We start from the raw sequence: 27,889 nt of genomic DNA, 5'->3' as shown, positions 1-27,889 counted from the left end.
TTTCTCACAATAATTTTGCCTGTAACCATTGCTGAAAGCCAAAAAAAAAAATTAAAAAAGAAAACATAAAACAATATAAATTAGGATATTTTATTTCCTTTCCACCAAATAAGTTAACCACTATTTTCCTAATTCACTTTGTTGCATTAAAATGTTATTCTTCACATTTTTCATTTTGCTTGCTATCAATACAACTATTACTATAGTTTTATTGGAGATATTTTTAGAGTGTGTCCAAACTAATGTGAATGTTGCAATAAAAATGTTGTCGTGCAAGCTAAAATAGACGTTTACAAAACTTTCTTTTGGAAGCAATATGTCTAAGGGTCTAGTTAACAAGACGAGAAAAAGTAAACACTATCAAAATGACAATCTAAGTGTGAAGGCTCTTTTAGATAGAGTGAGTTACCATAAATCCATAATTGAATATATTTCTCTTATGTTTCTTATTTTTTTTCTCTCTCTTCTATTAGATATACAATAGAGATGAAATTGAATAATAGACAGAAACTCAATTGAGATGAAATTTTGAGCTAGATTGTCTATTGTTAAACATTAATATCAAGTAGATCGGAAGTTTTTCTATTTAGATGATACCTAAATTGCAATCCACAAAACGTATTGAATATGTTCTAGTACTTTATGATGGCAAATTAATTAATATCATTTAATTGTCGTCTAAATTGATGATGATCATGATTCACTATAAATATATTAAATAACATTACTCAATCGATAAACAATTTGTATCAATTAACAATTCTATTAAGCAAATTTCAACTATATTTATCTATATAATTTAAAAATGAAAAATTGGAAAACGGGTGTTGTCTAAGGAATTCAAAGGATGACCTTAAATTCCCCTTTCGAGATTATTAAAAAAAAAAAAAACTTTTAATTTGATTAATAACATTGATTCAAAATGAAATTGAAAATGAATGTAAATTAAGAAGCTCAAATGATGGCCTTACATAACCATTTATATAAATTAAAAATGATTAATAATACTAATTCAAAATGAAATTGAAAAACGATTTTTTTAAGGAGCTCAAAAAATGATCTTCAATAACCATTTATTGAAAATAAAAAAAGAAACATTCTTTTAATTTGACTAATAGCATTAATTCAATTATCTTAAGTTTTAATTTCCGCAATTATGATTTATGAAACCCACGTTCTAATTGGTGAACCACACAAGTCTTCTGTGACGAAATGGTGATTACCCAACCACCAATGTGGCAGTGTCCGTGAACCTCTTGGATGTCCTGTTTGTATTAATCTTATGTACCCCTTGATTTTTAAAGAAGAAGAAGAAAGACTGAGGAGAAACTTTCAAATATTAATTTTACTCTTATATATTTACCTTTTTTTAAATTATGTTTTATTAACAATAAATTAATAGTATTAATTCAATTTTTTCAACATGAAATTAAAAAATTCCTTTCCTTTTCCCTTTTTCAATAATTTCCTAAATTAGTCTTTTTAATGTTCACATTAATTTTTTTTTATTAATAGCACTAATTCAATTTATTCAACATGAAATTGAAAAATTGGACGTTGTTTAAGGACTCAAAGGATAGCCTTAAATTACCCTTTTGAGATTAAAAAAAAAAAAAACTTTTAATTTGATCAATAGCATAAATTCAAAGTGAAATTGAAAAACGAATGTTGTTTAAGGAGCTCAAATGATGGCCTTAAATAACCATTTATAAGAATGTAAAAAAATTATTACTAGCATTAATTCAGAATGAAATTGTAAAACGGAATTTTTTCTTAAACAACCATTTACAGAAATTATAAAAAAAATAAAAAAAAATCTTCTGGTTTGATTAATAGCAGTAATTCAATTATCTTAATCTTTAATTTCCACAATCATGATTCATGAAACCTACAGTGTTCTAATATTCGCTTATATACACACTTTACTTTCTAAATCTGATTTGGCATAATCATATTCAAAAAGATATTTTGTTACATCAAAGTAAAAATTCCCTTTTTTATTCGAATCTTTATATATTTTGATTTGTAATTTCTCTTGTATTTTAGTTTTTTTTTTTTATCATTATTCTTAAATATGTTGTTTTGTAGTGATGGCGTTTAGCTCAAGTCAACAGAGTAAGGCTTAAAGGTTGAAAAATTAATGATGTGAAGTGTAGTCATCATTTTTCTACATGATTTGTCCTACGTTTTATAGTTTTTGCGAGGGTTTTTCCCATAAAGATAGTAATAAGAATATTGTCTAGACATACTAAATTGAGGGATTACATCACGAATGTCAAAACGATTAAGGAAAATCGAAATGAGTTATACTAAGGTATATTATTCAAATTTGCAAATTTATATATTAAATACAAAAACTCTTGCCCTCTCTATAGAAAAATCAGAAAATTTATAAATCTCATAAAAAAATTATATCATTAATTAAGATATTACTAGTACTTTCAAAAAAAGTTTTATTAGTTTAAAAACATTACACATATCATTCATTCGATATGCAAGACGTGCAATGCACGTGTTTACTAGTTATAAAAATGCATATTAAGCTCTTTATAAAGTTCGGTTCAATCTTAATATTTTAATTTAAAAAAAAATCAATTTATACTTTAGTGAACATGTGGATTACATGAAACGTGTATAAATTTTTTCTGAATAACTTGAGATTTAAATGAGTTAACGGGCGTCTCATTCAAATGCGCTTTTTTATATTATCCTTGTTCACCTTGAGAATTCTTAAATGAAAAAAAGTCTAAGGAGAGGGATCATGGGAAACGTTGCATAGTCGAACCAACCCTAATGTTACTTAGGATTGGAAATCTTGTCTCATGTGAAGCGACTTTTGTCTAGCCACTTATGTTAAAACCAAAAGCCACAAAAATGCTCCTTCCGCTTCCACTCACCTTGTCGAAGCTTTTGGAATCTTCGATACAACATGCCAATCATAATTGATTATGAAAGGCAAGAAGGCAATACCAATACGCATGCGATTTTTTCAACTTATCCCATTATCTCACATTTTCCTTGCCAAACGAATAGCTTGGAGCTGCTACTTTCCGACATAATCTCTTCGCAACCAAGAATAACTTAGCAACCGGGAAAACCCTAAGATTCTTAGAAATGTCCTTGTAGTCTAACTTTTGGAATCTTCGATACAACATGCCAATCATAATTGATTATGAAAGGCAAGAAGGCAATACCAATACGCATGCGATTTTTTCAACTTATCCCATTATCTCACATTTTCCTTGCCAAACGAATAGCTTGGAGCTGCTACTTTCCGACATAATCTCTTCGCAACCAAGAATAACTTAGCAACCGGGAAAACCCTAAGATTCTTAGAAATGTCCTTGTAGTCTAATACCTCTGCCACCATTTTGAGCTAGTCGAAGAACTCCTTCTGTTCAAACCTACCACGAAATTTGGGTATATTGACTTTAAATTCCTGTTTCCACTTCTATTCATTACTACCATAACCACCATCCATTTCTCCGCGTTAGGCACACCATGGCTGTCAAATATTGGTTCTCATCACGTAACATAACTTTATCAACCTGTACCTAGCAAGCATTTTTCCATCCTCTTCTAGTCGTGCCAGCAGGAACATTGCATGCTCTAATCGTTGTAAATATGTTTAAAATCAATAAATACGTGTGTGGAGTGAAATGAACAAAATTGGAACATAAATCTAAAACCGGAGGCCCAAGATGAATGTCATGCGACCGCATAGCAATATAGCCATGCGGTTGCATGGCCACAACCCGAAACTGGAGAGGCCAGTTTGAAGAACTCCATGCGGCCGCATGGTACAACGAATTAGCCGTTGGGCAATTTTTTCGGCGGTTTTCGGTTGGTGTGTTGGCGGCTTTTCACTTATTTTTGGCACCACTTCGTGAAGCTATGTTCCATAACTATAAATTGGTGGCTTGTGATCATTAGAATAACAAGAAAAACACTTGAAAACATTGTGATCAATATATTCATTCCACAAAGAAGAAATCAAAGTTTTATTCATCCATATTCATATTCCCTTTGTGTTCTTCAAGTTTTGGAGAATTTATACAAATGCTTAAGTATTAATTATCTACAAGGCTTGATTAATCCTACAAATCATTTGTCGCGAAACCCTTTAAGTACCAAAATTGTTATCGAGAGGGGGTAATTATCGTTTGAAGACAATGATATAATGTCGTATTTGAGCCTTTCATATTCGGTTGTTCTTCACGTTTATTTCATCTTCTTTGTCACTTTTCTATATCATTTCTTTTCCAACCTCGATGGCGATAATTTTTACAACACTAATACCACAAATAGTGTAGGTACAGATAAATGAACATGAAATGCATTAGGAAAACACCAAGTTATCACACAATTCGCATAATAAACATTCTAATACGAAGAATGGATCAAAGAGGGTTGACAATTCTGTCCAAGCCCATCAATGCTATTGATAAAACTCAAAACCAATAAACTATTATCTCAACCTGTATTTTGTAAGTAAACTATATGTCTTAATGGACCATAATGCCTTTGTCAATATTACTAGATAAACCTAGGATGCTTTTGGGTCGTCGAATCTATGCCCCAATTTGATTATTTGATTTAGTTAAAAATCAAATAATTAATAAGTTATGATAAAAGTTGATAAAATATGAATGAAAAGTTGATAAAAATTATGGGTTCTATAAAATATATGATTTAAAATGAAATTTAAAAAATGGGAGCCAAATAAAAGCTCTGCATCAGAATCTGAACTTTTAATTAGAGTCCGTTTGATTGCAAAGATGGAATTGAATTGCCTAGAAAACGAATTTCAGGGAATTGAACTGCCTAGAAATTGTTTTCCTGAGAATTGTAAATTATTGTGTTTGATTGGTATAATTTTTCCAGCTTTTGATTCATCTCGATTTTTACGTGCACACGTCGGTTAGGTCAAATAAATTCATATTCTTCTTGACAGTGCGATTTTTGATTCACTTTGATTTTCAAATGACCTCGCTGGTTATGTGATTCTTTAAATAGTTTTACCATTTTGATTTTCTTACATATGACTAGATTAAACTATTTTATTATGATTTCTAGTTTTTTTTATCGAACTAGTTGTTTTGTCAGTTTAATTCTCACAATATTGCATTACTTCTTGGCATGTAATATTTTATTTTGTTAATTTGATTGATTTTTTTTTCTTTCGTTGCCAAGATATCTGAAAATGAAATTCAAGTAATTATTTCTTTGTTTTTAGATAAAATATTAAAAAAATATATTTATTTTACATATGTCATTACATATTTTCAAATAATGAATATCTTTTAAATTAAGAGAGTTTAACGTACCAATTTACTCCTACTTTTCACTGTTTGCTGTTATGAAGAATAATAAATAATTCAATAAATAAGTGTGAAAGAGCAGGGGGACAGAGGGTATTCCGTGGGACCCACTAGGGCTTATGTGGCACAGTGATCAAACAACGAGGATGATTGGAGATTTCTGACTGGGGGTCCCACACAATAGTCCTTTGTTATCATCATCAACCCTCAACCAAAATTTACATCGATCCTGTTTGGGAGTGATTTTGAGAATTGATTTTTTAACAGATAGGAGAAAAGTGGGGTCCATCTATAAGAGAAAAAGTCAAATATGACTGCTGGAATAGTGAAATAACGGTCAAAAAATCAATTTTTTGGGGCAAAAAATCGCTCCCAAACAAGCTAACCATTTTATACCAAATTTTGCATCAAAAATTGTACCAAATATTATCTCCAATCCATTTTAGCAAAAGTTGTACTAAATGAACAATATTTAATCATTTTCTTCATTTTTTTTATTCTTAACGATTTATATAGAAAAACAAATTATTTATTTTATTTAATTTGTTACTACATAAATTATTAAATACATAATTATGTTTCATTTACGAAAATATTAAATTATTTAATAAATTATAAAAATGTAGTGCAATTAATAAAAATACTACATCTAAGAAAATATTAAATCATGTTATTAAAACAACCTACTACATTTCGAATCCAGGAATTATGAAACTACAAGGTTGACCTAGTGTCGTAATTTAATTATCGGAATTCATATCCTCATCCCGCAATATTTAATTAATGCATTTCGAAGTGCAATGTGAGTATCTTTAATTTTAATTCATTCATCAATTATTATTGATTACACTATTAGAGTTTAATAATAATAATTAAGAATTAAATTTATGTAAAATGGCACAAATTGATATAATTTGGTGATAAATGAAAAAAAAAGGAGGCAAAAATGACTTTTTATCAAATTGGGTGTAAAATTATGCAAAATTTGGTGTTGGGTTGGAGTGACATATTTGGTGCAAAAATGTTGATTTGGTGCTGTGGTTGGAGTTGCTCCCTCGGCCATTTTGTCCATACTCTCTCCGTCCATTGTGTTGGTATTTTCTTTTGTCGATTAATTAACAAATATTGAAACTAGCAATAAAATAGAACAAATATAAAAAATAAAATAAACATTATATCAAAATCTATCCTTGACACTAATTTTTTAAAATCAAGTTCCTCGAGATAACATAGTGCTAACAAGAAGTATGTTCAACTTTATATTGATGAACGCTAGAATATATGATCGATTAGTAATTATAATAATATGGTTGAAATTAATTTTTGACTGTGATTGAATTTAAACAAATTTATAAATTTGTATCTAAACTAAGGCCAAATGAGATGTCGAAAAGAAATGAAATTGAAAAAGTATTATCTATAAAATTTGTTGAGATTCTTTGAATTTTTGTTAATTTTCATTGTAATGTTAAAAGAAATTTTCGTGTAAAATAATAAGTCCGTCGATCAAGCAAAGGTCAAGAAAGTTAGAATTACCAAATCTTAAAATTTGATTTTTTATTTTTTTTCCTATAAAAAGCGTTGAAAATAACGCGTAATTTCTACATATATCAATCGATTGAATATAGACATGGTGCAAACTTATGATTCTCGAGTGGACCCATGAATTAATTGCAATTACTTTGACACGCTATTTAATTTTGCTTCCCTCTTTATGTGGCTTAATATTAATGTGCATAGATTAGGACCCACATTGGGTTTGTACGAAATTACTTCTAAAGTGGAGGCATTATCGTCTATTTACTCCCAACTCTAAATAAGTGCAAACATTCAATTAGTTTGATTAAACCATCTAGTAATGGAGTCATGGAGATGTGACAGTTGTTTCAATTATGAAGGTCAAATTAATGCGTAAAAGAAATCTCTCTTTCTCTTTAGTTATACGTTATTCAATTTAAACGTGAGTAATGAAAACTGTTCGATGTGATTCAGATCGTTTAGTAAATTTAATTGATCATAGCAAATGTTGCGTTGACTAATAAATTTTTGGGAATCCATCATGGAAATTGCACCATGCCGAAGGGTTTTATATTACACTGACTAGCGCGCTCCTAAAAAAATTCTTGAAATTATATGTCGGTGTTGCTTGGGGTGTGCTACAGCAGCATCTAAAGAAATACGTCTCATATCGAGATATTAAGGACTATTCTAAACGTTAACTTTACTAAGAAGAGTAAATTAATTTCTTATATAATTGAATAATTTTTTACTTGAATAAGTATCCTACCATGTTGTGTAATAGTCAATTCCTTATTATTATTATTATTATTGACGATTGAGGAGTTTTCTTTTTTATTTTAGTTAAACACAGACGTTGAACATGCTCAACAATTTATTATATTATTACTAATATGATATTACAATTGATATCACATAACATTTATTGAACTTTTCCAAGGTACTAATTTTTTGTCAATTGTTGAACTTTTTCGAGGTACTAATTTTTTTGTCAACGGAATACGACGTTATTTTATAAACATTTGGCCAATTTTCTTAACTATATAAAATTGATGTCAACTACAAGTAGAATTTTGTCTTCCTAACACGTTTCTTCTTCCTTTTAGATTTAAAGGTTGTTTGGTACAGATTTTAAGTCAATCAAAATCAATTTTAAATGGTAGACTCACTTTATCTTTAACGGTCAAAAAATAAATTAACCAAATCTCTACCAAACAAACACTTAAAATGGTAGAGTAGAAGAAATAGATATCGACAATTCATGTTACCTGGACAAAAATATAAAATCAACTATATTAAGCTCTTATTTGAACCTCATTCTTTGAAAAAATGCATTTTTAAACAATGTTTTTATATCACTTCAATCACTTATTATTCAATAAAATATTATTAGGCGTAAATCGAAAAAGTTTTTCTTATTTTTTAACTACACATTTTTCATCAATGTACTATTCAAAAATGTATTTTTCCCCAAGATAAGGTTCAATTCGTGCTAAATAATTGTTAAGGCAATGGACGAAGTTGCTTGGAAAATCATCAAAAATAACCCTACATAGGCTACATTTAGGGTCTGTTTGGTAGCCATTATTTTCAAAATGCATTTTTCTCTCTCTTCTTTTCGATCTCATATTCTTCATTAAAATAATATTACACGTAAATCAAAAATCTTTTCTTATTTTTCAATCACACATTTCACATCAATTTACTATTCTAAAATACATTTTTACATAAAAAATGACTTTCAAACACCCCATTAAAGTCTTTTATTCTTTTCTTACAGCTTTTTCCTTTTTCCTTTTTCCTTTTTCCTAACCATTGTTGTCCTAAAAAGTGTCACACGCGATATCTAATTGACTTTTGATAGATTGTCTTATCATGAACAATTAATATTTGGTCGATACTCAATATCTAAATATTTGTCTTGAAAATTTATTATTCTTTTAATAATCGAGAGATGACCCCTGCAAAATTTATCATAACTTTGCACTGTAAATTTTTTTTATTTTTTTAAAATTTTTTATCTTAAGGATATTGATTTAGCTTTTTTAAATCATTTATATTTTTAAAAATAATAATAAAATAAGGTAGAAGAATCATACTTTTATAGCTGTTATTTTTAACATAGGTAGCTAGTTAGTCACACCTCAAGATTTAAAGAATATTTTTATGTTACATAAGCTCTTTAGCGAATACGAGCAGTAAGTTGTCTTTGAACACTAATGAATATGAGAGACGCACATAATTACAGTAGTATCTTATTAATATTTTGAACTGTTGCGTTTATGTTAACACTTATTCAGATCGACTCATCTATAACACACAATAATTCCAGAAAATCGTGAAGCAAGAGAAGACTGAACACCTTGTCCCGCTTTCTTTTTGTTTAGTTTTATTGGAAGAGGTACGTTCGTTGCGCGCCAAGAGAGAATATTGTTTTATTTATAACATAAAACCAACAAGCTGGAGTAGCTCAGTTGGTTAGAGCGTGTGGCTGTTAACCACAAGGTCGAAGGTTCAACCCCTTCCTCTAGCGTTTCTCACAATAATTTTGCCTGTAACCATTGCTGAAAGCCAAAAAAAAAAAATTAAAAAAGAAAACATAAAACAATATAAATTAGGATATTTTATTTCCTTTCCACCAAATAAGTTAACCACTATTTTCCTAATTCACATTGTTGCATTAAAATGTTATTCTTCACATTTTTCATTTTGCTTGCTATCAATACAACTATTACTATAGTTTTATTGGAGATATTTTTAGAGTGTGTCCAAACTAATGTGAATGTTGCAATAAAAATGTTGTCGTGCAAGCTAAAATAGACGTTTACAAAACTTTCTTTTGGAAGCAATATGTCTAAGGGTCTAGTTAACAAGACGAGAAAAAGTAAACACTATCAAAATGACAATCTAAGTGTGAAGGCTCTTTTAGATAGAGTGAGTTACCATAAATCCATAATTGAATATATTTCTCTTATGTTTCTTATTTTTTTTCTCTCTCTCTTCTATTAGATATACAATAGAGTTGAAATTGAATAATAGACAGAAACTCAATTGAGATGAAATTCTGAGCTAGATTGTCTATTGTTAAACATTAATATCAAGCAAATCGGAAAATTTTCTATTTAGATGATACCTAAATTGCAATCCACGTATTGAATATGTACTAGTACTTTATGATGGCAAATTAATTAATATCATTTAATTATCGTCTAAATTGATGATGATCGTAAGTCAATATAAATATATTAAATAACATTACTCAATCGATAAACAATTTGTATCAATTAGGAATTCTATTAAGCAAATTTGGACTATATTTATCTATATAATTTAAAATTGAAAGATTGAAGAGAAACTTTTGAATACCAATTTTACCCTTATATATTTATCTATATGCCCAATATAGCCTTATTTAGTTTTTTATTTTATTAATAATTAATTAATAACATTAATTCAATTTAATCAGCATGAAACTAAAAAAAATTCTCTTTTCTTTTCCATTTGTCAATAATCTCCTGAATTAATATTTTTAATGTTAGATTAATTTTTATTAACAACATTAATTCAATTTACTCAACATGAAATTGGAAAACGGGTGTTGTCTAAGGAATTCAAAGGATGACCTTAAATTCCCCTTTCGAGATTATTAAAAAAAAAAAAAACTTTTAATTTGATTAATAACATTGATTCAAAATGAAATTGAAAATGAATGTAAATTAAGAAGCTCAAATGATGGCCTTACATAACCATTTATATAAATTAAAAATGATTAATAATACTAATTCAAAATGAAATTGAAAAACGATTTTTTTAAGGAGCTCAAAAAATGATCTTCAATAACCATTTATTGAAAATAAAAAAAGAAACATTCTTTTAATTTGACTAATAGCATTAATTCAATTATCTTAAGTTTTAATTTCCGCAATTATGATTTATGAAACCCACGTTCTAATTGGTGAACCACACAAGTCTTCTGTGACGAAATGGTGATTACCCAACCACCAATGTGGCAGTGTCCGTGAACCTCTTGGATGTCCTGTTTGTATTAATCTTATGTACCCCTTGATTTTTAAAGAAGAAGAAGAAAGACTGAGGAGAAACTTTCAAATATTAATTTTACTCTTATATATTTACCTTTTTTTAAATTATGTTTTATTAACAATAAATTAATAGTATTAATTCAATTTTTTCAACATGAAATTAAAAAATTCCTTTCCTTTTCCCTTTTTCAATAATTTCCTAAATTAGTCTTTTTAATGTTCACATTAATTTTTTTTTATTAATAGCACTAATTCAATTTATTCAACATGAAATTGAAAAATTGGACGTTGTTTAAGGACTCAAAGGATAGCCTTAAATTACCCTTTTGAGATTAAAAAAAAAAAAAACTTTTAATTTGATCAATAGCATAAATTCAAAGTGAAATTGAAAAACGAATGTTGTTTAAGGAGCTCAAATGATGGCCTTAAATAACCATTTATAAGAATGTAAAAAAATTATTACTAGCATTAATTCAGAATGAAATTGTAAAACGGAATTTTTTCTTAAACAACCATTTACAGAAATTATATAAAAAAAAAAAAAATCTTCTGATTTGATTAATAGCAGTAATTCAATTATCTTAATCTTTAATTTCCACAATCATGATTCATGAAACCTACAGTGTTCTAATATTCGCTTATATACACACTTTACTTTCTAAATCTGATTTGGCATAATCATATTCAAAAAGATATTTTGTTACATCAAAGTAAAAATTCCCTTTTTTATTCGAATCTTTATATATTTTGATTTGTAATTTCTCTTGTATTTTAGTTTTTTTTTTTTATCATTATTCTTAAATATGTTGTTTTGTAGTGATGGCGTTTAGCTCAAGTCAACAGAGTAAGGCTTAAAGGTTGAAAAATTAATGATGTGAAGTGTAGTCATCATTTTTCTACATGATTTGTCCTATGTTTTATAGTTTTTGCGAGGGTTTTCCCCATAAAGATAGTAATAAGAATATTGTCTAGACATACTAAATTGAGGGATTACATCACGAATGTCAAAACGATTAAGGAAAATCGAAATGAGTTATACTAAGGTATATTATTCAAATTTGCAAATTTATATATTAAATACAAAAACTCTTGCCCTCTCTATAGAAAAATCAGAAAATTTATAAATCTCATAAAAAAATTATATCATTAATTAAGATATTACTAGTACTTTCAAAAAAAGTTTTATTATTTTAAAAACATTACACATATCATTCATTCGATATGCAAGACGTGCAATGCACGTGTTTACTAGTTATAAAAATGCATATTAAGCTCTTTATAAAGTTCGGTTCAATCTTAATATTTTAATTTAAAAAAAAATCAATTTATACTTTAGTGAACATGTGGATTACATGAAACGTGTATAAATTTTTTCTGAATAACTTGAGATTTAAATGAGTTAACGGGCGTCTCATTCAAATGCGCTTTTTTATATTATCCTTGTTCACCTTGAGAATTCTTAAATGAAAAAAAGTCTAAGGAGAGGGATCATGGGAAACGTTGCATAGTCGAACCAACCCTAATGTTACTTAGGATTGGAAATCTTGTCTCATGTGAAGCGACTTTTGTCTAGCCACTTATGTTAAAACCAAAAGCCACAAAAATGCTCCTTCCGCTTCCACTCACCTTGTCGAAGATTTTGGAATCTTCGATACAACATGCCAATCATAATTGATTATGAAAGGCAAGAAGGCAATACCAATACGCATGCGATTTTTTCAACTTATCCCATTATCTCACATTTTCCTTGCCAAACGAATAGCTTGGAGCTGCTACTTTCCTACATAATCTCTTCGCAACCAAGAATAACTTAGCAACCGGGAAAACCCTAAGATTCTTAGAAATGTCCTTGTAGTCTAATACCTCTGCCACCATTTTGAGCTAGTCGAAGAACTCCTTCTGTTCAAACCTACCACGAAATTTGGGTATATTGACTTTAAATTCCTGTTTCCACTTCTATTCATTACTACCATAACCACCATCCATTTCTCCGCGTTAGGCACACCATGGCTGTCAAATATTGGTTCTCATCACGTAACATAACTTTATCAACCTGTACCTAGCAAGCATTTTTCCATCCTCTTCTAGTCGTGCCAGCAGGAACATTGCATGCTCTAATCGTTGAAAATATGTTTAAAATCAATAAATACGTGTGTGGAGTGAAATGAACAAAATTGGAACATAAATCTAAAACCGGAGGCCCAAGATGAATGTCATGCGACCGCATAGCAATATAGCCATGCGGTTGCATGGCCACAACCCGAAACTGGAGAGGCCAGTTTGAAGAACTCCATGCGGCCGCATGGTACAACGAATTAGCCGTTGGGCAATTTTTTCGGCGGTTTTCGGTTGGTGTGTTGGCGGCTTTTCACTTATTTTTGGCACCACTTCGTGAAGCTATGTTCCATAACTATAAATTGGTGGCTTGTGATCATTAGAATAACAAGAAAAACACTTGAAAACATTGTGATCAATATATTCATTCCACAAAGAAGAAATCAAAGTTTTATTCATCCATATTCATATTCCCTTTGTGTTCTTCAAGTTTTGGAGAATTTATACAAATGCTTAAGTATTAATTATCTACAAGGCTTGATTAATCCTACAAATCATTTGTCGCGAAACCCTTTAAGTACCAAAATTGTTATCGAGAGGGGGTAATTATCGTTTGAAGACAATGATATAATGTCGTATTTGAGCCTTTCATATTCGGTTGTTCTTCACGTTTATTTCATCTTCTTTGTCACTTTTCTATATCATTTCTTTTCCAACCTCGATGGCGATAATTTTTACAACACTAATACCACAAATAGTGTAGGTACAGATAAATGAACATGAAATGCATTAGGAAAACACCAAGTTATCACACAATTCGCATAATAAACATTCTAATACGAAGAATGGATCAAAGAGGGTTGACAATTCTGTCCAAGCCCATCAATGCTATTGATAAAACTCAAAACCAATAAACTATTATCTCAACCTGTATTTTGTAAGTAAACTATATGTCTTAATGGACCATAATGCCTTTGTCAATATTACTAGATAAACCTAGGATGCTTTTGGGTCGTCGAATCTATGCCCCAATTTGATTATTTGATTTAGTTAAAAATCAAATAATTAATAAGTTATGATAAAAGTTGATAAAATATGAATGAAAAGTTGATAAAAATTATGGGTTCTATAAAATATATGATTTAAAATGAAATTTAAAAAATGGGAGCCAAATAAAAGCTCTGCATCAGAATCTGAACTTTTAATTAGAGTCCGTTTGATTGCAAAGATGGAATTGAATTGCCTAGAAAACGAATTTCAGGGAATTGAACTGCCTAGAAATTGTTTTCCTGAGAATTGTAAATTATTGTGTTTGATTGGTATAATTTTTCACGTACAAAATGTTGAAATAAAAATATTTTTTGGTGTTCATTTGACTTTATTTTACATGAAAATTATCAATTAAAGTGATTGAATTTACTAGTATTGGGGATATAATTTGTTTCCATTGCAAAAAATAAGTCAAGAAAATCATCTATCTTTTGGTGTTCATTTGACTTTGTTTTATATGAAAATTGTCAATTAAAGGAAAATATTTTTTTATAATTAGGCATAGAATTTGTTCCCATTACTATAATAAATAAATAAATAAATAAAATGCCTGAAATTCCAATTCTTACCAAACCGATAAGAATTGGAATTCTATGAAAGGAAGGAATACTAGCGCGTGGGGAACTTGGAATACCAATACCATGATAAAGATGGAAAGTAGAATTCGCTTTCCATGGAATTCATGGTCAATCAAACAAGCCCTTAGGGTCCGTTTGATTGCAAAAATGGAATTGAATTGCTTAGAAAACGAATTCTAGGGAATTGAATTGTCAAGAAATTATTTTCTTGGGAATTGTAAATTACTGTGTTTGATTGATATAATTTTCCACGTGAAAAATATTGAAATAAAATTATTTTTTGATATTTGTTTGACTTTGTTTTATATGAAAATTGTCAATTAAAGGGATAAAATTTACTAGTATTGAGAATGAAATTTGTTCCCATTGCCAAAATCAAAAAATAATAATAATAAAAAAATAAAAAAAATCAACAAAATCATCTATCTTTTGGTGTTCGTTTGACATTGTTTTACATTAAAATTATCAATTAAAGGAAAATATTTTTTTTACAATAATTCTTAGAATTTGTTTCTATTACCAAAAAATAAAAAAAATAAAAAAAATGTTACAGTAACTGGGAATTGCAATTCTCACCACCTTGAATTCAGGGAAATTGGCTTATGTGGCACCAAAGATGGAATTTCATTTCTAGGGAAAAAAAAGAGTATAAAACAAGGTTAAATTGAAGGTGGAATTTCAATTCCATTTTTCATGAAATTCCACCTACAATCAAACACACCCTTAGTTATTTTTAAAGTTTGAGCATTAAAAGAAAATTCAAATATTTAACTAGTGGTATTCTAAAAAATGTCTAATTTCATGGGTATTAATTGAAAAATGTCTGCTTTTTAAATTTAACACTAAACTGTTTATTATGTCCTTAATAAAAAAGAAAAGCAATTTATTTATTTTTCAATTTGTTGCGGATTTCGAGAAGTAGAGTCCATGAAAAGCTATATTAAAATAACGCTATCGAAATTTCAAATGTCATTCTCGATATTTGAATTCCGTTTATATTTTAAAAATACACATGTCAAATTACAATATTAAATATTCTTGATATTTCAAACGTTGCTCTCGACATTTTAAATATCTAGAATGACATTTTCATTCATGTAATTCTCGAAATTTTTGTGTTAATGAGAAAAATAACATTAATTGTGATTTGATATGTGTACTTTTGAAATAAATACGTCAGGTTATGTGTCAAAAATTTATTGGCCAATAAAATTTTTGCAGAAATGTCAATTTCTTTTTTTTTTTTGTGGAATCATAAATTGTTCACAAGAGTATTTTGGTCTAAAATATTTCAAAAGGGACATTTTTGCAAGGATTTGTGAAAGTGGACATTTCAAGTGTTTGTTTGGTAAGAATTTTGATAATTGATTTTTTGACCGTTAGAGATGAAGTGTATCCTATATCTGTGATAGATGAATTCAAAAATAATGACTGAAATAGTAAAATAACGATAAAAAAATTAATTTTAATTGATTTAAAAATTCTTCCAAACAAGGTAATTTCCTCTATTTTTAACTATTCTAAAGTAACCTAACCTTTTAGTCGTTTTGAATTCAAGCTGCGGGCAGCTTCAGCTTCAAGCCGGCGGTAGCCAATAGAGCGGGACGCCAATATGATTCCTTAGAAGCGGGTACTACGCGCGCCGTAAACTCAAAAATCTCAATATTTGAAAAAATAAAAAAGGACTTTATTATACCCGAATCCTCAAATTATGTCGTGTTTTCGCTTTTTATTTTCGGACGAATTACCGGCCATATCCGTTGCAACTTTTTATTTCTATTTTTCAAAATTTCAAAATTCAAAAAAAAGAAAAGATTACAGCACTCGAGACTATATATTAAAACCTTAGTTAAACCCAGGATCCAAGAATTCCAAATTCTTCTGCAATGACATTCTCTTCATTTCTTCACCTGAATCGCCGTTTTTCATAACCTTTCTATTGTTTTTCGAATTTCGGCGAAATGGGTTCTCCTGGAAAGTGGATCAAATCACTGATCGGACCCAAAAATTCCCCATCAAAAGAAAATGTAAGCTAAAAATCTCCAGGATTTGTATAATCTTATGTGGTGTTTTATGCAATAATCTTTCGATTTTTATTGTAGGATAAAGTGGGTGGTAAGGGCTGGAAGTGGAAACTGTGGAGGGGTGTCTCGAAGGGTGTTAAAGGAAGGGGGAATTCACCGGAGACGGAGGAATCTGAATCTTCTTCTTATTTGTTTGAGGGTGAGATGGCGGCAGCAGTGGCTGCTTTGGCCAAAGCTTCACCCAAGGATTTCATGGTGGTCCGGCGAGAATGGGCCGCCGTTCGAATCCAGACAATTTTTCGGTCTTTTCTGGTAATCAGCTACTTTCCCTTTTCGTTTCAATACCAGTTATTTCACATTCAGAACTTGTAATTGAGTTTTAATTTCATTAAGAAATTGGTGATTTTAGTTTGGGAATGTGCTTGATTTCGATTTGAAAATGCTAATGGGGAGTTTGAAATGTGTGGATAGAATACCCGGAACAAGAATAAAGCTCAAACAAGATTTTAATGTTGAAATAGGTGTTTGACCAACTTATAAGCACTTAAAAACTTTGTCAAACAAACACGATCTCCAGTCTAGGGAACTTTTGTCTGAGCAACTAGTTCTGGAACCACTGTAGAGTTAAGGTGATATTCCTACATTGGTTAATTAAGAAACCAAAAACCAATATATGAGTAATCAGGTTACTTTTTTAAACAAATTTGGACCTTTCAAGATGAAATCTTGAGTCTTAATATGGTATTAGAGCCCATAATACTCAAACGAGCCATTAGATCCCTTGGGGGGTGGGGGGATTCGAGGAAACCAGCAAGGGGTGGACGGTGGAGGAGAGAGAAGGGCAACAGGCAGGGGCGAGGAGAGGGAAACTTGATGGAGTAGGAGACTGATGGGAACAGGGGTTGTGGTTTGGACTGGGTAGAGAAACCAACATGTAGAAGGGGGAACAAAGCGTATCCATTTCTAGACAAGCAATGCGGCGAAAACAGTCAGCGGGTTGTGGACTTGTGGGGGCATCTGCCGGGAATGGCATTGGGGGATCAATCATGCTACACATCCAGATGGGACACGCGTCGACGCATGGTTTTCTGACACATCAGTCCGTCTCTTCCCTTCCCGTTTTCAAATCTGGACAAGTGGCTTTATTCTTGGGGGATGCAGCATAATAAAGACAAGATCCTATGCGCACCTTTTATTTTATGAACTGTCTAAGATCCTATAAATTTATGCTATTCAATTGTGCTTTCTCCTCTTCTTTAGATGATTTGTTTTCGTTAATGATAATGTTTGAAGGCAAAGCGTGCTTTAAGGGCCTTGAAAGCATTGGTAAGACTACAAGCTATAGTCCGTGGCAGATTGGTTAGAAAGCAAGCCGCTGTAACATTAAGGTGCATGCAGTCGCTTGTTCGAGTTCAGACTCGAGTTAGGGCTCAATGCATTAAAACGTCTGCAAAAGGGCTCGTCCAAAAGAATCAGAGTGCTGATCCTATAAAGCAAGCCGAGGTACGATTAGTCCTAAGCTATAGAATTTTAGCCTAATCAATGGACTTATTGAGAAAGATCAACTTTTTAGGCCACAAGCTGGTAGAAAGATCGTGAATCAACTAATGGTGTATCTTTCTCTTTATGTTGCATGATCCAGCTATCAAATTGGAAATTGTGAAATAAGATTGTTTTTATCTGTAAATGGCAGAATGGATGGTGTGACAGTTCTGCAACAGCTGAAGAAGTGAGGTTGAAATTACTAATGAAACAAGAAGGCACTATCAAGAGGGAAAGAGCGAATGCATATGCCCATGCCCTTTCTAAACAGGTAATTAATTGAATTCATGATGATATCTTTCAAATATGTTTTCGAACTCATTTATGTACAATGTGATGTCTTACTCCAGCAATCCAGAAGAATCCCAATCTTATATTCAAGAATGAACAAGATGGTTACTCCAAATAAGTTGGAGAAGAATAGTTCAGGACTCGACTGGTCAGAACGGTGGATGCGAAACAAGCCATGGGATACTATGTCAGACGGAGAATTTCAGACTGTTGGATCCTTTTCAAATTCGTATGATCACAATTCAGTAACAGTTCGACGGAATAACATATCTACTAGAATATCCCCAAAAGTTTCGAAAACTTGTCAAATCACTCGCTCGTCATCTGAACCATGTTCTGCATTTTCTTACGATGAGAGCACGACATCAAATTCATCCACAACTACTTCTGAGACTCAAGGGTCAGGAAATACTCTAGCCGAGGGACATGGTGCCAAACCTAACTATATGAGTCTAACACAGTCGATAAAGGCCAAGCAGAAACCATGCAATTATTTATCTCGTACTTATACTGGAGTGAGGCATTCAGTCGAGGATTTACACTATCATAGAAAGCTAAGTCCGGTTTCAAGGGGGCGGGCTCGGAGGAATGCTGACACTGATCTCTATTCTGTCGACTTGTGCAAGGATCTCTACCCTCCGATGTTGCAAGATGACATGTAAAGATGAAGCTTCCTAAAAGGGGAGTCGTTCTGATGAATTCAACAGCTTGTTGTATTTTCGATTTCCTACAAGTTCATTTTTCTTTTTTTCTTTTTTCTATTGGAGTTTTCTGTTAGACATGATACCATTGTTTGAGAGCATTGTAATAGTGCTTATGGATACTTACAGAGAGTGGTTTGCATATTTATAACTATAGAAATAGTAGAGTGCTATGGAGTTGATATATTTTTACTTTATAAACTTCGCTTCAGTGTAATACACACACAAAAGTTATGTAAAATGTTCGTTCAAGAAATATGAGGTTTCTAAAGGACTAAAGTTGGATCACTGCAAATCTAATCGTAAGTGACATTATTTATTATACGAAGGCGTGAGTCCACACGGCCAAGCTGCAGGTACAGTTAAAGTTTAGAAACTATTAAAAGAATTTAAATGAAATAGACGGATACCAAATTCAATAGTTACCTTACTGAATTTCCTCACAACTTTTCTCTATTTGTGTAATGAGTTGAGTGCTTCTTAAACAGAATATACCAAAATTGAACCAAGTTTTTATGTCCCATGAAGGCTCAACAAATAAAGTAATGGAACTTGCTTTCATTAATTGCTGCATGTGCAACAATAAAATCAAGAATCTCATTTGTGTCCGTTGTTTTCACTTGGGATAAATTAGGATTACATGTCTCAACCTTTCACATAGTGTGATTATGTTTTCCAATCTTCAGAAGTGATCTACGTCCCCAACCTACTTAAAGATCAGTGTGGATGATAAAATTGTACGAAATTCTCACATGACCTAAAGTTAGAGGGCAAAAATGTCAATCCACTTAACATATATCTCAATTTAACTGAAAGTAGCGTTCAAATTTTAACGCCCACGTCAACAGTTTCGATATCGAGGGACCAAAATTTACATATTCGAATAAGTCGAAGACTCAAAACAATCACTTTTCAAAGTTGGGGATCAATAATCATAGTCATACCATGCAAAAGTCAGGGAGTGCAACCTAAATTTCCTTTTTGCTTTGATTGCAAGTTCTGTTTTCATTTTTCCTGAAGCAAGAATAATTCTTGAACAATAAATTAAAATAATTCCATTGAAGTGGCTCAATTCGTCAAGGGAATTGACTTCGAGTCTTATCATTATCTATTTATACAAATACGCTATGTCTGATAAAAATGAATTGGCCTACTCGAGAAGGGTGCATTGAGAAATTGAAAATAATTTATAAGTGGTCGTGTTTTTGACCTTTGATCGCTTTTACAATTTAACCCTCGACTTTTTTAAAAGATATTTTTACTCAAACTTGAGCTTTCTCGTGATTAATTTGTTAAGTTGTTTAAATAGGACCAACAAAGAGTACTAGTCTCTATTAGAGGCTTCCACTAAATCGTGTATACAATCCATAGTGCAGATCAAGAAATAAAATAATAATAGAACATGAAAAATATACTACAATCAATGAGAATGAAATGCATAACTTTGGGTTATAAAATTCAATTATCACAATTTTCTCTGCAAGGACTATTTTCCAAAAATAAGAACCCATTAATTATTATCCATGCAGGCCCACAAAATTGTAGAAAATGAGGTCACAAGACTTTAGCAGGGATTAGGACACTGAAAACTACTTCTAGAAATAATAATAAAACAAGCAATTTGATTAACTTTTTGTTATTGAGGATGAAACACCATTGATGAACAGAAATGTGTACTTTAAGAAAAACCAATGAACCCGGAAAAGTATCCAATGAATACGATGAATAGAAACTTGTATTTCAAGAAAGCGTGGAGAAAGATCCAATAGCCAAGCATAGTTTGATATTTTTCGCATGAAAGATCGAAAAGGGAAAAGAATTATGTATAATTACAAAGAAGGATTAGTAGATAACTTGGATATGTTTGCACTTTAAGACATTTTTCTTATTATTCTTGACTCATCAAAGATTACCATACAAAAAGTGAGTCTTTGGGACAATTCAATTTCCTAGTATGAAAGAGATGATATGTCAAAATTATTCGCTTTTGACAATATTGAGGTAGAAAAAACGTTATACTTATTGACAATTTCCCTTGTAAATTGAAAAGCAAGTTCGAGATGCATATTTTGAGAGATTCAAAATATTTGAGTTCCTCAGATTATTTACGAGGATATCAAACTTGTCCAAGTTCATCGTTCTTGCAACTCTTCATCGAGCAGTCCATGCTATCTACATACCACCTCAACATTTGTCAAAGAAACTGTCAAAACATTTGTATACCAAACACTATGCCCTTGTTTGTGCTCCATTTTAATTTTAATGCATTTTTTTCCTCCTCTTTTTAACCATACATTCTCTATTAAAATAACATTACAAGTAAATCCAAAAAATTTCCTTTTTTTTTAACCATACATTTAAAAAAAAAAAATCAATGTAATACATTTTCCCCAAAAACACATTAAAATGGAGCCAGGCTATAAGCCATCCCAAACTCCACAGAGCTATGGCCCCACGGGTATATAGATCTTCACTTTAAATTCATAATTTCAGTGTACTCTCAGTTGGCATCATCTGTTATCCTTCGTGGCTTCTTTCATCCAATTCTTGTTTCTTTCTTACCCACACAAAAACACACCTACCGTCTGCATATGTACATATGATCTCCTGCCATTGCTGTTCACCTGCATTTTAGAAAAGAGATAGAAAATGGGACAACATTCATGCTGCAACAAACAAAAAGTGAAGAGGGGGCTGTGGTCACCAGAGGAAGACGAGAAACTCAAAAACTACATTTCCACCTATGGCCATGGCAGTTGGAGCTCGCTTCCAAGATTTGCAGGTATTCGTATATGTGTGTGCGCCTGCGTGTGTGTTTTTCTCCCCAAGAGGAAGCTGAAACACAAAAATAAATCCATTTCCCATTCACTACTGGTTCTGTCAAAAGTGCGTTTTGAGTTTAAATCGTGACTACATTCACGTCCCAATGAACATGAATAAGTATACAGACATTGCATATGTGTTAATCTTGTGGGTGCAGGGTTACAAAGATGTGGCAAGAGTTGCAGACTAAGATGGATAAATTACCTCAGACCTGATTTGAAGAAAGGGAATTTCTCTTCAGAAGAAACAGAACTCATAATTGAACTCCAAAGAATTCTCGGCAATAGGTAATCTCGTCTCGTCCCATGATTAAATGATAGTTCAGCAAACTTTACAGTACATTTTCAACCAAAATAATGTTTATTGTGTGCAGGTGGGCTCAAATAGCCAAGCACCTTCCTGGGAGAACAGATAATGAAGTCAAGAACTTCTGGAACTCAGCCATTAAGAAGAAACACATTTCTCAAAACCTCTTTGATCAGGCCCCTTTTTCAAATCTTTCAAGTTCAAACTCAAATTTCCCCCAATATTCCGAATTTAATCAAGTTTGCATCCCCACCCAACCACCATCACCAGTGCAAGGGATAGATTTTGGTGAATTTAAAGCCGATCAGTTGAGTCACAGTGCCATTATGCTCACTAGGTCGCCTTCATCTGCACCAGCTTGTCCACTGGGATATCTGCCTCAATTCATTGATCGTCAACAGCAAATTCTTCGACCCGAAGATTATTCCATTGTGAGCTCTGACCAATATCCATTTTTTGCTACTAACAAGCTCTTAGATCAGAATCCCAGCACAATGCTTCCTGTGCTGCCAAAAGTACTTGAATCAATTGCCGGCTCCTCAAATTTCCCTTCCGAGAGGCTTTATGCAAATGACATGCAGGCGTCCTCCTATGACATAGAGTATATTAAACCCATCATGCCAGCTTGCTCCACATTATCTTCATCGTCCATGTCCCAGACTTCCTCATCATCGTCATTTTCGTTGTCTCAATTACCGTGCAGCGGGACAATGTTCGTGAACCCCTCGCTTCCTCCAAGATGGGTTCCCTAGACTCGGTACAGAAGATTCTCTGATCAACGGATGGTATCACTCGAATTTGATGCCATAGCAGCTTCCTAGGACAACACCTTAAACTCTGCTAATCTAGGATTTTCAGCAGACTTATCCAGTTATTCAAACGAACATAAAGATGCAAGGCTATAGTTTTCGTTTGTACGTTCAATTTGTAGTTATGCTCTCAATGACTTCAGTTTCAATTTTTAAATATCTTCATTAGCAAGTATTAATTACAAGCTCAAGGGCACCACGACAGAAATTCAATTGTTCGAAAACATTAGAACAGTACAGCTTCATGCATATTTAACATGTGTGTCAGTGTGTTTAACAAATGAGTAGTGTACAACTATTAGAGCAACCACAATTGTTAGCATCAAAATATACGATCATACGTTACGAAATCATTAATTGGTAACGAAAAATATCACACAAAAAACCCAAATTGCCCACATAGAAATGCCCAAAAAACTGTAGAACAAGACAATAACAAAAAATACAGAAAGAAAAAACCGAAGTTTAATTGAATGAATTAATTGCATGTACATTCAGCCCTATGTATACATATATATCAGAGAAACATCAGTGCGAAGTAGGATTTTGAAAGGCGCCAATTGGGCAAATTCTGTTAGTAAGAGCAGTGGCATTTTGGAGCATATTGTGAAATCTCATAGTACAAGTACAGTAACAAATGAAAAGTTTTAACAAATTAAGGTCTTTCCACTAATCATAGTCCAGATCAAAGGACCGACTAAACCAAGAGCTACAAGCAAATGCAGTAATTTACAGTCGAACTTGGCCACATCCCATTACACTGTCAAATACAACAAACAAACCAATATCACCCGATATTGGAGGAAAATGGTAAAAACCGACCTACGACAATCCTGTCAGTGTAAAGTAACTAGAAAAGGATCGGTATTGCAACAGGCCAACCATATAAATTAAAAGGAAGAAGCGTTTGGTCAAGAATACATTTAAGACCGAAAAACTATGTAGCTCGAGGAAGGTAAGAAATAAATAAGGTAGGTATTCAAGTTCTAAACCAAACGAAAGTAGCACAAATGCTGAAACACTGTCTTCAAGTGTTCAAAATTACTGATTCTTGTCAACCGGAAGTTGTTATTTCTCCACTGGCAGTGCAGAAGGAATCCAGTCTGAAACAGCCATACTAATTTCCGACTCTACACGCGTTGAATGAGAGAGTGGAGTAACTGCAACCTGTTCCAAAATGTGAGGATAGTTAAACTGTTGAAAGCAATTCTAAGCAATACTATCAGACCATCAAATCGAAATGTAAAATGTAGTGTTAAACCAGACATGCATTCATGCACACGTATATGATTTATGTACATATTTGTGCTCGAGCATTACACGAAACAACAAAAAATGATTTAATGCTTACAAAGCCATTTTCGAGCACTCGAAAATCAAGATCCTCATCTTCTACTTCTTGCTCCTTGTTAAACATCTGCGATCATCAATCACTACCCAAGTTATCCCCCAAAAGAATCAATTGAAAACAAATGGAGAACAACAATACAAAAGTAGAATCTAGGTATATCCTGTCATGAACAGGGAAAAATTATTAGAGTTGAGGACTTCAGTGTGGTACACCATTTGAGTTGTCGATAATAAAAAATTTCTCTTGTATCCTAAACATTCTACGCCATCTCTCATGTATCCTAAACATTCTACACCCTCTCTCACTGATGCAACAATAACAGCCACCAAAAACTACAGCTAAGCTCCTGAAAAGTTAACGAAGAGCTAGATATCAAGAAGCTTCATGTTGCTCCCCAGCGGAAAATTTTAAATATACCTCTAAGCGGAAATAAGCCACCAAAAACTACAGCTAAGCTCCTGAAAAGTTAACGAAGAGCTAGATATCAAGAAGCTTAATGTTGCTCCCTAGTTTAAAATTTTAAATATACCTCTAAACGGAAATGCTTCACCGTCCGTTTAGAATCAACTTTCCCAGCAACACCAACTGATTCAACAATCTCAATATTCTTCCTTTGTGTCATCAAACGACGAGCAGCACCCTGAAAGAATTTAAATGGTGTTGGTCAGAATCCTGTAACAAAATAAAGTGCCGACACATTGATACAGAAACAGACCACTGAAGAAACATATAAAGACCACTCACAGCAGCAGAGGCATCACGACTAAGCTGCGCAAACTGCAACCCAAGGTTTTGCTGATTACCCATAAATCTTGAAGCAGCCTGATTCCTGGTGGCTGAAACGGCTTGCCAGCTGAGAGTAGACCGCCAAAGACTTGGCTTGGCAACCTTGAATCCCTGACAAATGAAAAAATGAAAATGTTGCAAGATAAAATGGATAAAAAATGCCAGCAAAGCCCACACTATACAAAACCAAATGTATAAAGCTTGCATACAACTCCAACAGGCAAATATTTTTTTTTCCTCAGACAGTAGCTAAGCTACTTCTCTGTTAAAATGTTCTAAAAAAAGAAACGAAAAGGACAAAACAAGTTCAGCAAGTTCTCTGTTAGCTTCTAGTTTTCCTTGGGAGTGCCTGACTCATTTCTCATTGTTGTCATACAACATAAATACAAGAGTTGCATATGTGACTCTACTGCTAATAAACCTGGTGACTCAGCAGCATAATAACTTCTTCCTGGCGTGATAAGAATTGTCCAGAGAAATACAAGTATACAACTTAGTGATTGAATGAGACTGCAAAAGTATATTAAATTCAAAAATAGAATATTATGTAAAAGTACGAATTGATATGTGATCAAAATTCACAAACGCTATGCAACACTAATTACATATGTCACTTTCTCTCCTCTTTTTTTTTTTTTTTACCAAGGAACTAAATGCTATATCATGAGATGATTTCAGGCAAAGAAGGACCAATATCCTGAATAAGATGTTAGAAGCAAACCTTGTTTGCCAAGGGGGATGTTGGAACTTCTACATTCAATGAGCAATTTTTGGGGAAAACCCCATTCTCTATGTCCCTTATGGCTGCATTTATTAGCGGTAAGCACACAGTGACAGCATCCTTGAAGTCACTTTCCTGACTTCCGTCACTCTTCCTGCAATACATCAAATACCTAACTTATTATATATATAAACTTGACCGGTTAACGTTCTTAAAGTACAACAGGGACCAACAGCACACCAGTTTAGTGATATTGATATAGATGGCACGCCATTAATCAACGCCTCCCTGGCTCCAGCCACTACGCCCGAATGAAACCTGGGTATTGTCAAGTCATCCATGTAAGTCCAAAATTCTACAAATCAATTGAAAACATAAAGACTGGATTTGTAGTTAACTAAGAAAAGATGGTTGATATTTACAATGACTTACATGTTGTGACCACAACTTGAGCCTTTGTTGATACCACTTATTACCTAAATATCAGGCAGAACATAAACAAAATGGGGATTGCTTGTTTGAGGAGCTAAGCGAAATGAATACACCACAAATATACATGATAAAAGCACTAAAGGCATACCAATAGAGGCTTTGACCATGAAAACAGTGCACCCGACAAAACCAATAACACACAATCCACAGGAGTTCCTTAAAGATGCATAAAGCACAACATTATTTAATAAGAGCTTGAATAACCAACATGTAAATTATCCTCCAAAACACAGTTAACCTATATGAAATCCAATGGTTAAAGTGGTAATGATACCAGAAACTTCATAGGCCGTGGCACCGTTAATTTCAGCTGAAACTACCTCAACCGTCTCTTTGAGGGTCACCGAGTGGCCCGATGTTGATTTATCCCTGTCAATCCACCTCTACTAAATCAACAATTAACGTTAAAAAAAAACAAAAACAAAAAGAAAAAGATACATAGATTCTATACACGTCACGGAAATCAAATCGTCCAAAAACCATAATGTTTATCCTATATGTTCAAATTCCAATACTTGGATTGAAAATAAACAAAACCCAAGTGGCAAATGAGAAAAGATGACGAAAGCAGAAAATATATATTCCACACGATTATCAAGACAGTTATCCACAAAATGTAACAACTGAGAATAGAACGACTAGAAGACCTACGATCGAGGGGCGCAGACGTAGACATTGTAGAGACCTAGCTTAACAAGAGCATCGACCAAATATGAAAGCCCCGGGGACTCAATACCCTCACTATTTGTGAGCAAAACAATAGGCTTGGAACCATCATCACTATTAGTCTCGGAAGAAGCATCACCACCGTCGCTAAAAGAAGTGGGCTTGGCCGAATCATCCTCTCGGGTATTGATCTTGGATAACTCGTCGTCATCACCGCCTCCGCCGCCACCGGTGGGATTCCGGCTTAAGAGAACTTGTTGCAGATTGGACACCAATCCGGGTGGCAAAAAGTTGTTTTTCACTGCGGACGTTGTCATTTCTACAGCAATAAGAAACAATAAAGCAAAATCGGAAAATGGGTATCTGAGGGAAATGGTGATAGTGGAAGAGGAGAATGGATGGGCTTGACTGGAAGAATGCAATTGAGAATTCAAAATTTATGATGGAGCCAGGGAAAAAGGAGAAACCAAAAGGAGGGTAAAACAGAGTTGGAAAATGAATGGAGCCATACAAAACGCGTTTTCCGGCTTTTTTCGAGACAGGGAACGTGCACGGGATTTTTGGAATAAAATTTCGACCAATATTATTCATAGTCATTTATTGTGGTAGTCATTCTAAATAATATTCTACATAACTATTTGTAATTTGATATATTAATGTGATAATTTTTTCTTGTCTCATATATTAAATCAACAACAGTCACATGTGTACCATGAAAGGCGACTGCAATAGAATGTAATTGCAAATAGCATTACTCTAGTACTTAGCAACATTATTTTTACCAAATTAGGGCTCATGTAAAAATAATTTTTTAA

General features: G+C 32.4%; 3 protein-coding genes and 1 non-coding gene across 4 annotated transcripts; 3 read left to right on the top strand and 1 right to left on the bottom strand.

The window, feature by feature from the left end:
* Nucleotides 1–9,298: 9,298 nt before the first annotated feature.
* Nucleotides 9,299–9,372, top strand: TRNAN-GUU. Its single transcript has one exon. It is a non-coding gene; the product is annotated as a tRNA-Asn (tRNA).
* A 6,988-nt stretch (nt 9,373–16,360) lies between these two features.
* LOC111367658 (protein IQ-DOMAIN 1-like) lies at nt 16,361–19,306 on the top strand. The gene is made up of 5 exons (XM_022988647.1): nt 16,361–16,589; nt 16,665–16,898; nt 17,880–18,089; nt 18,280–18,399; nt 18,479–19,306. The coding sequence occupies exons 1-5, from the start codon at nt 16,524–16,526 to the stop codon at nt 19,079–19,081; spliced, it is 1,233 nt and encodes a 410-aa protein (XP_022844415.1). The 5' UTR covers nt 16,361–16,523; the 3' UTR covers nt 19,082–19,306.
* A 2,209-nt stretch (nt 19,307–21,515) lies between these two features.
* LOC111367652 (myb-related protein Zm1-like) lies at nt 21,516–23,457 on the top strand. Its single transcript, XM_022988638.1, has 3 exons — nt 21,516–21,902; nt 22,101–22,230; nt 22,317–23,457. Exons 1-3 carry the CDS (start codon nt 21,770–21,772, stop codon nt 22,999–23,001), a joined length of 948 nt encoding a protein of 315 aa, XP_022844406.1. The 5' UTR covers nt 21,516–21,769; the 3' UTR covers nt 23,002–23,457.
* Nucleotides 23,458–23,627: 170 nt separating this feature from the next.
* On the bottom strand, nt 23,628–27,595 carry LOC111367642 (5'-nucleotidase SurE-like). Its single transcript, XM_022988630.1, has 10 exons — nt 27,060–27,595; nt 26,683–26,777; nt 26,497–26,564; nt 26,349–26,392; nt 26,157–26,234; nt 25,917–26,070; nt 25,154–25,306; nt 24,939–25,049; nt 24,410–24,475; nt 23,628–24,225 (listed from the first exon to the last, which is right to left on the bottom strand). The coding sequence occupies exons 1-10, from the start codon at nt 27,389–27,391 to the stop codon at nt 24,127–24,129; spliced, it is 1,200 nt and encodes a 399-aa protein (XP_022844398.1). The 5' UTR covers nt 27,392–27,595; the 3' UTR covers nt 23,628–24,126.
* Between the last annotated feature and the right edge of the window lie 294 nt (nt 27,596–27,889).

Source organism: Olea europaea, chromosome 2, assembly GCF_002742605.1.
Source record: "Olea europaea var. sylvestris chromosome 2, O_europaea_v1, whole genome shotgun sequence".
Lineage (NCBI taxonomy): Eukaryota > Viridiplantae > Streptophyta > Magnoliopsida > Lamiales > Oleaceae > Olea > Olea europaea.
The sequence above is the reverse complement of the archived record's forward strand: the minus strand, read 5'-3'. Positions and strand labels throughout refer to the sequence as shown.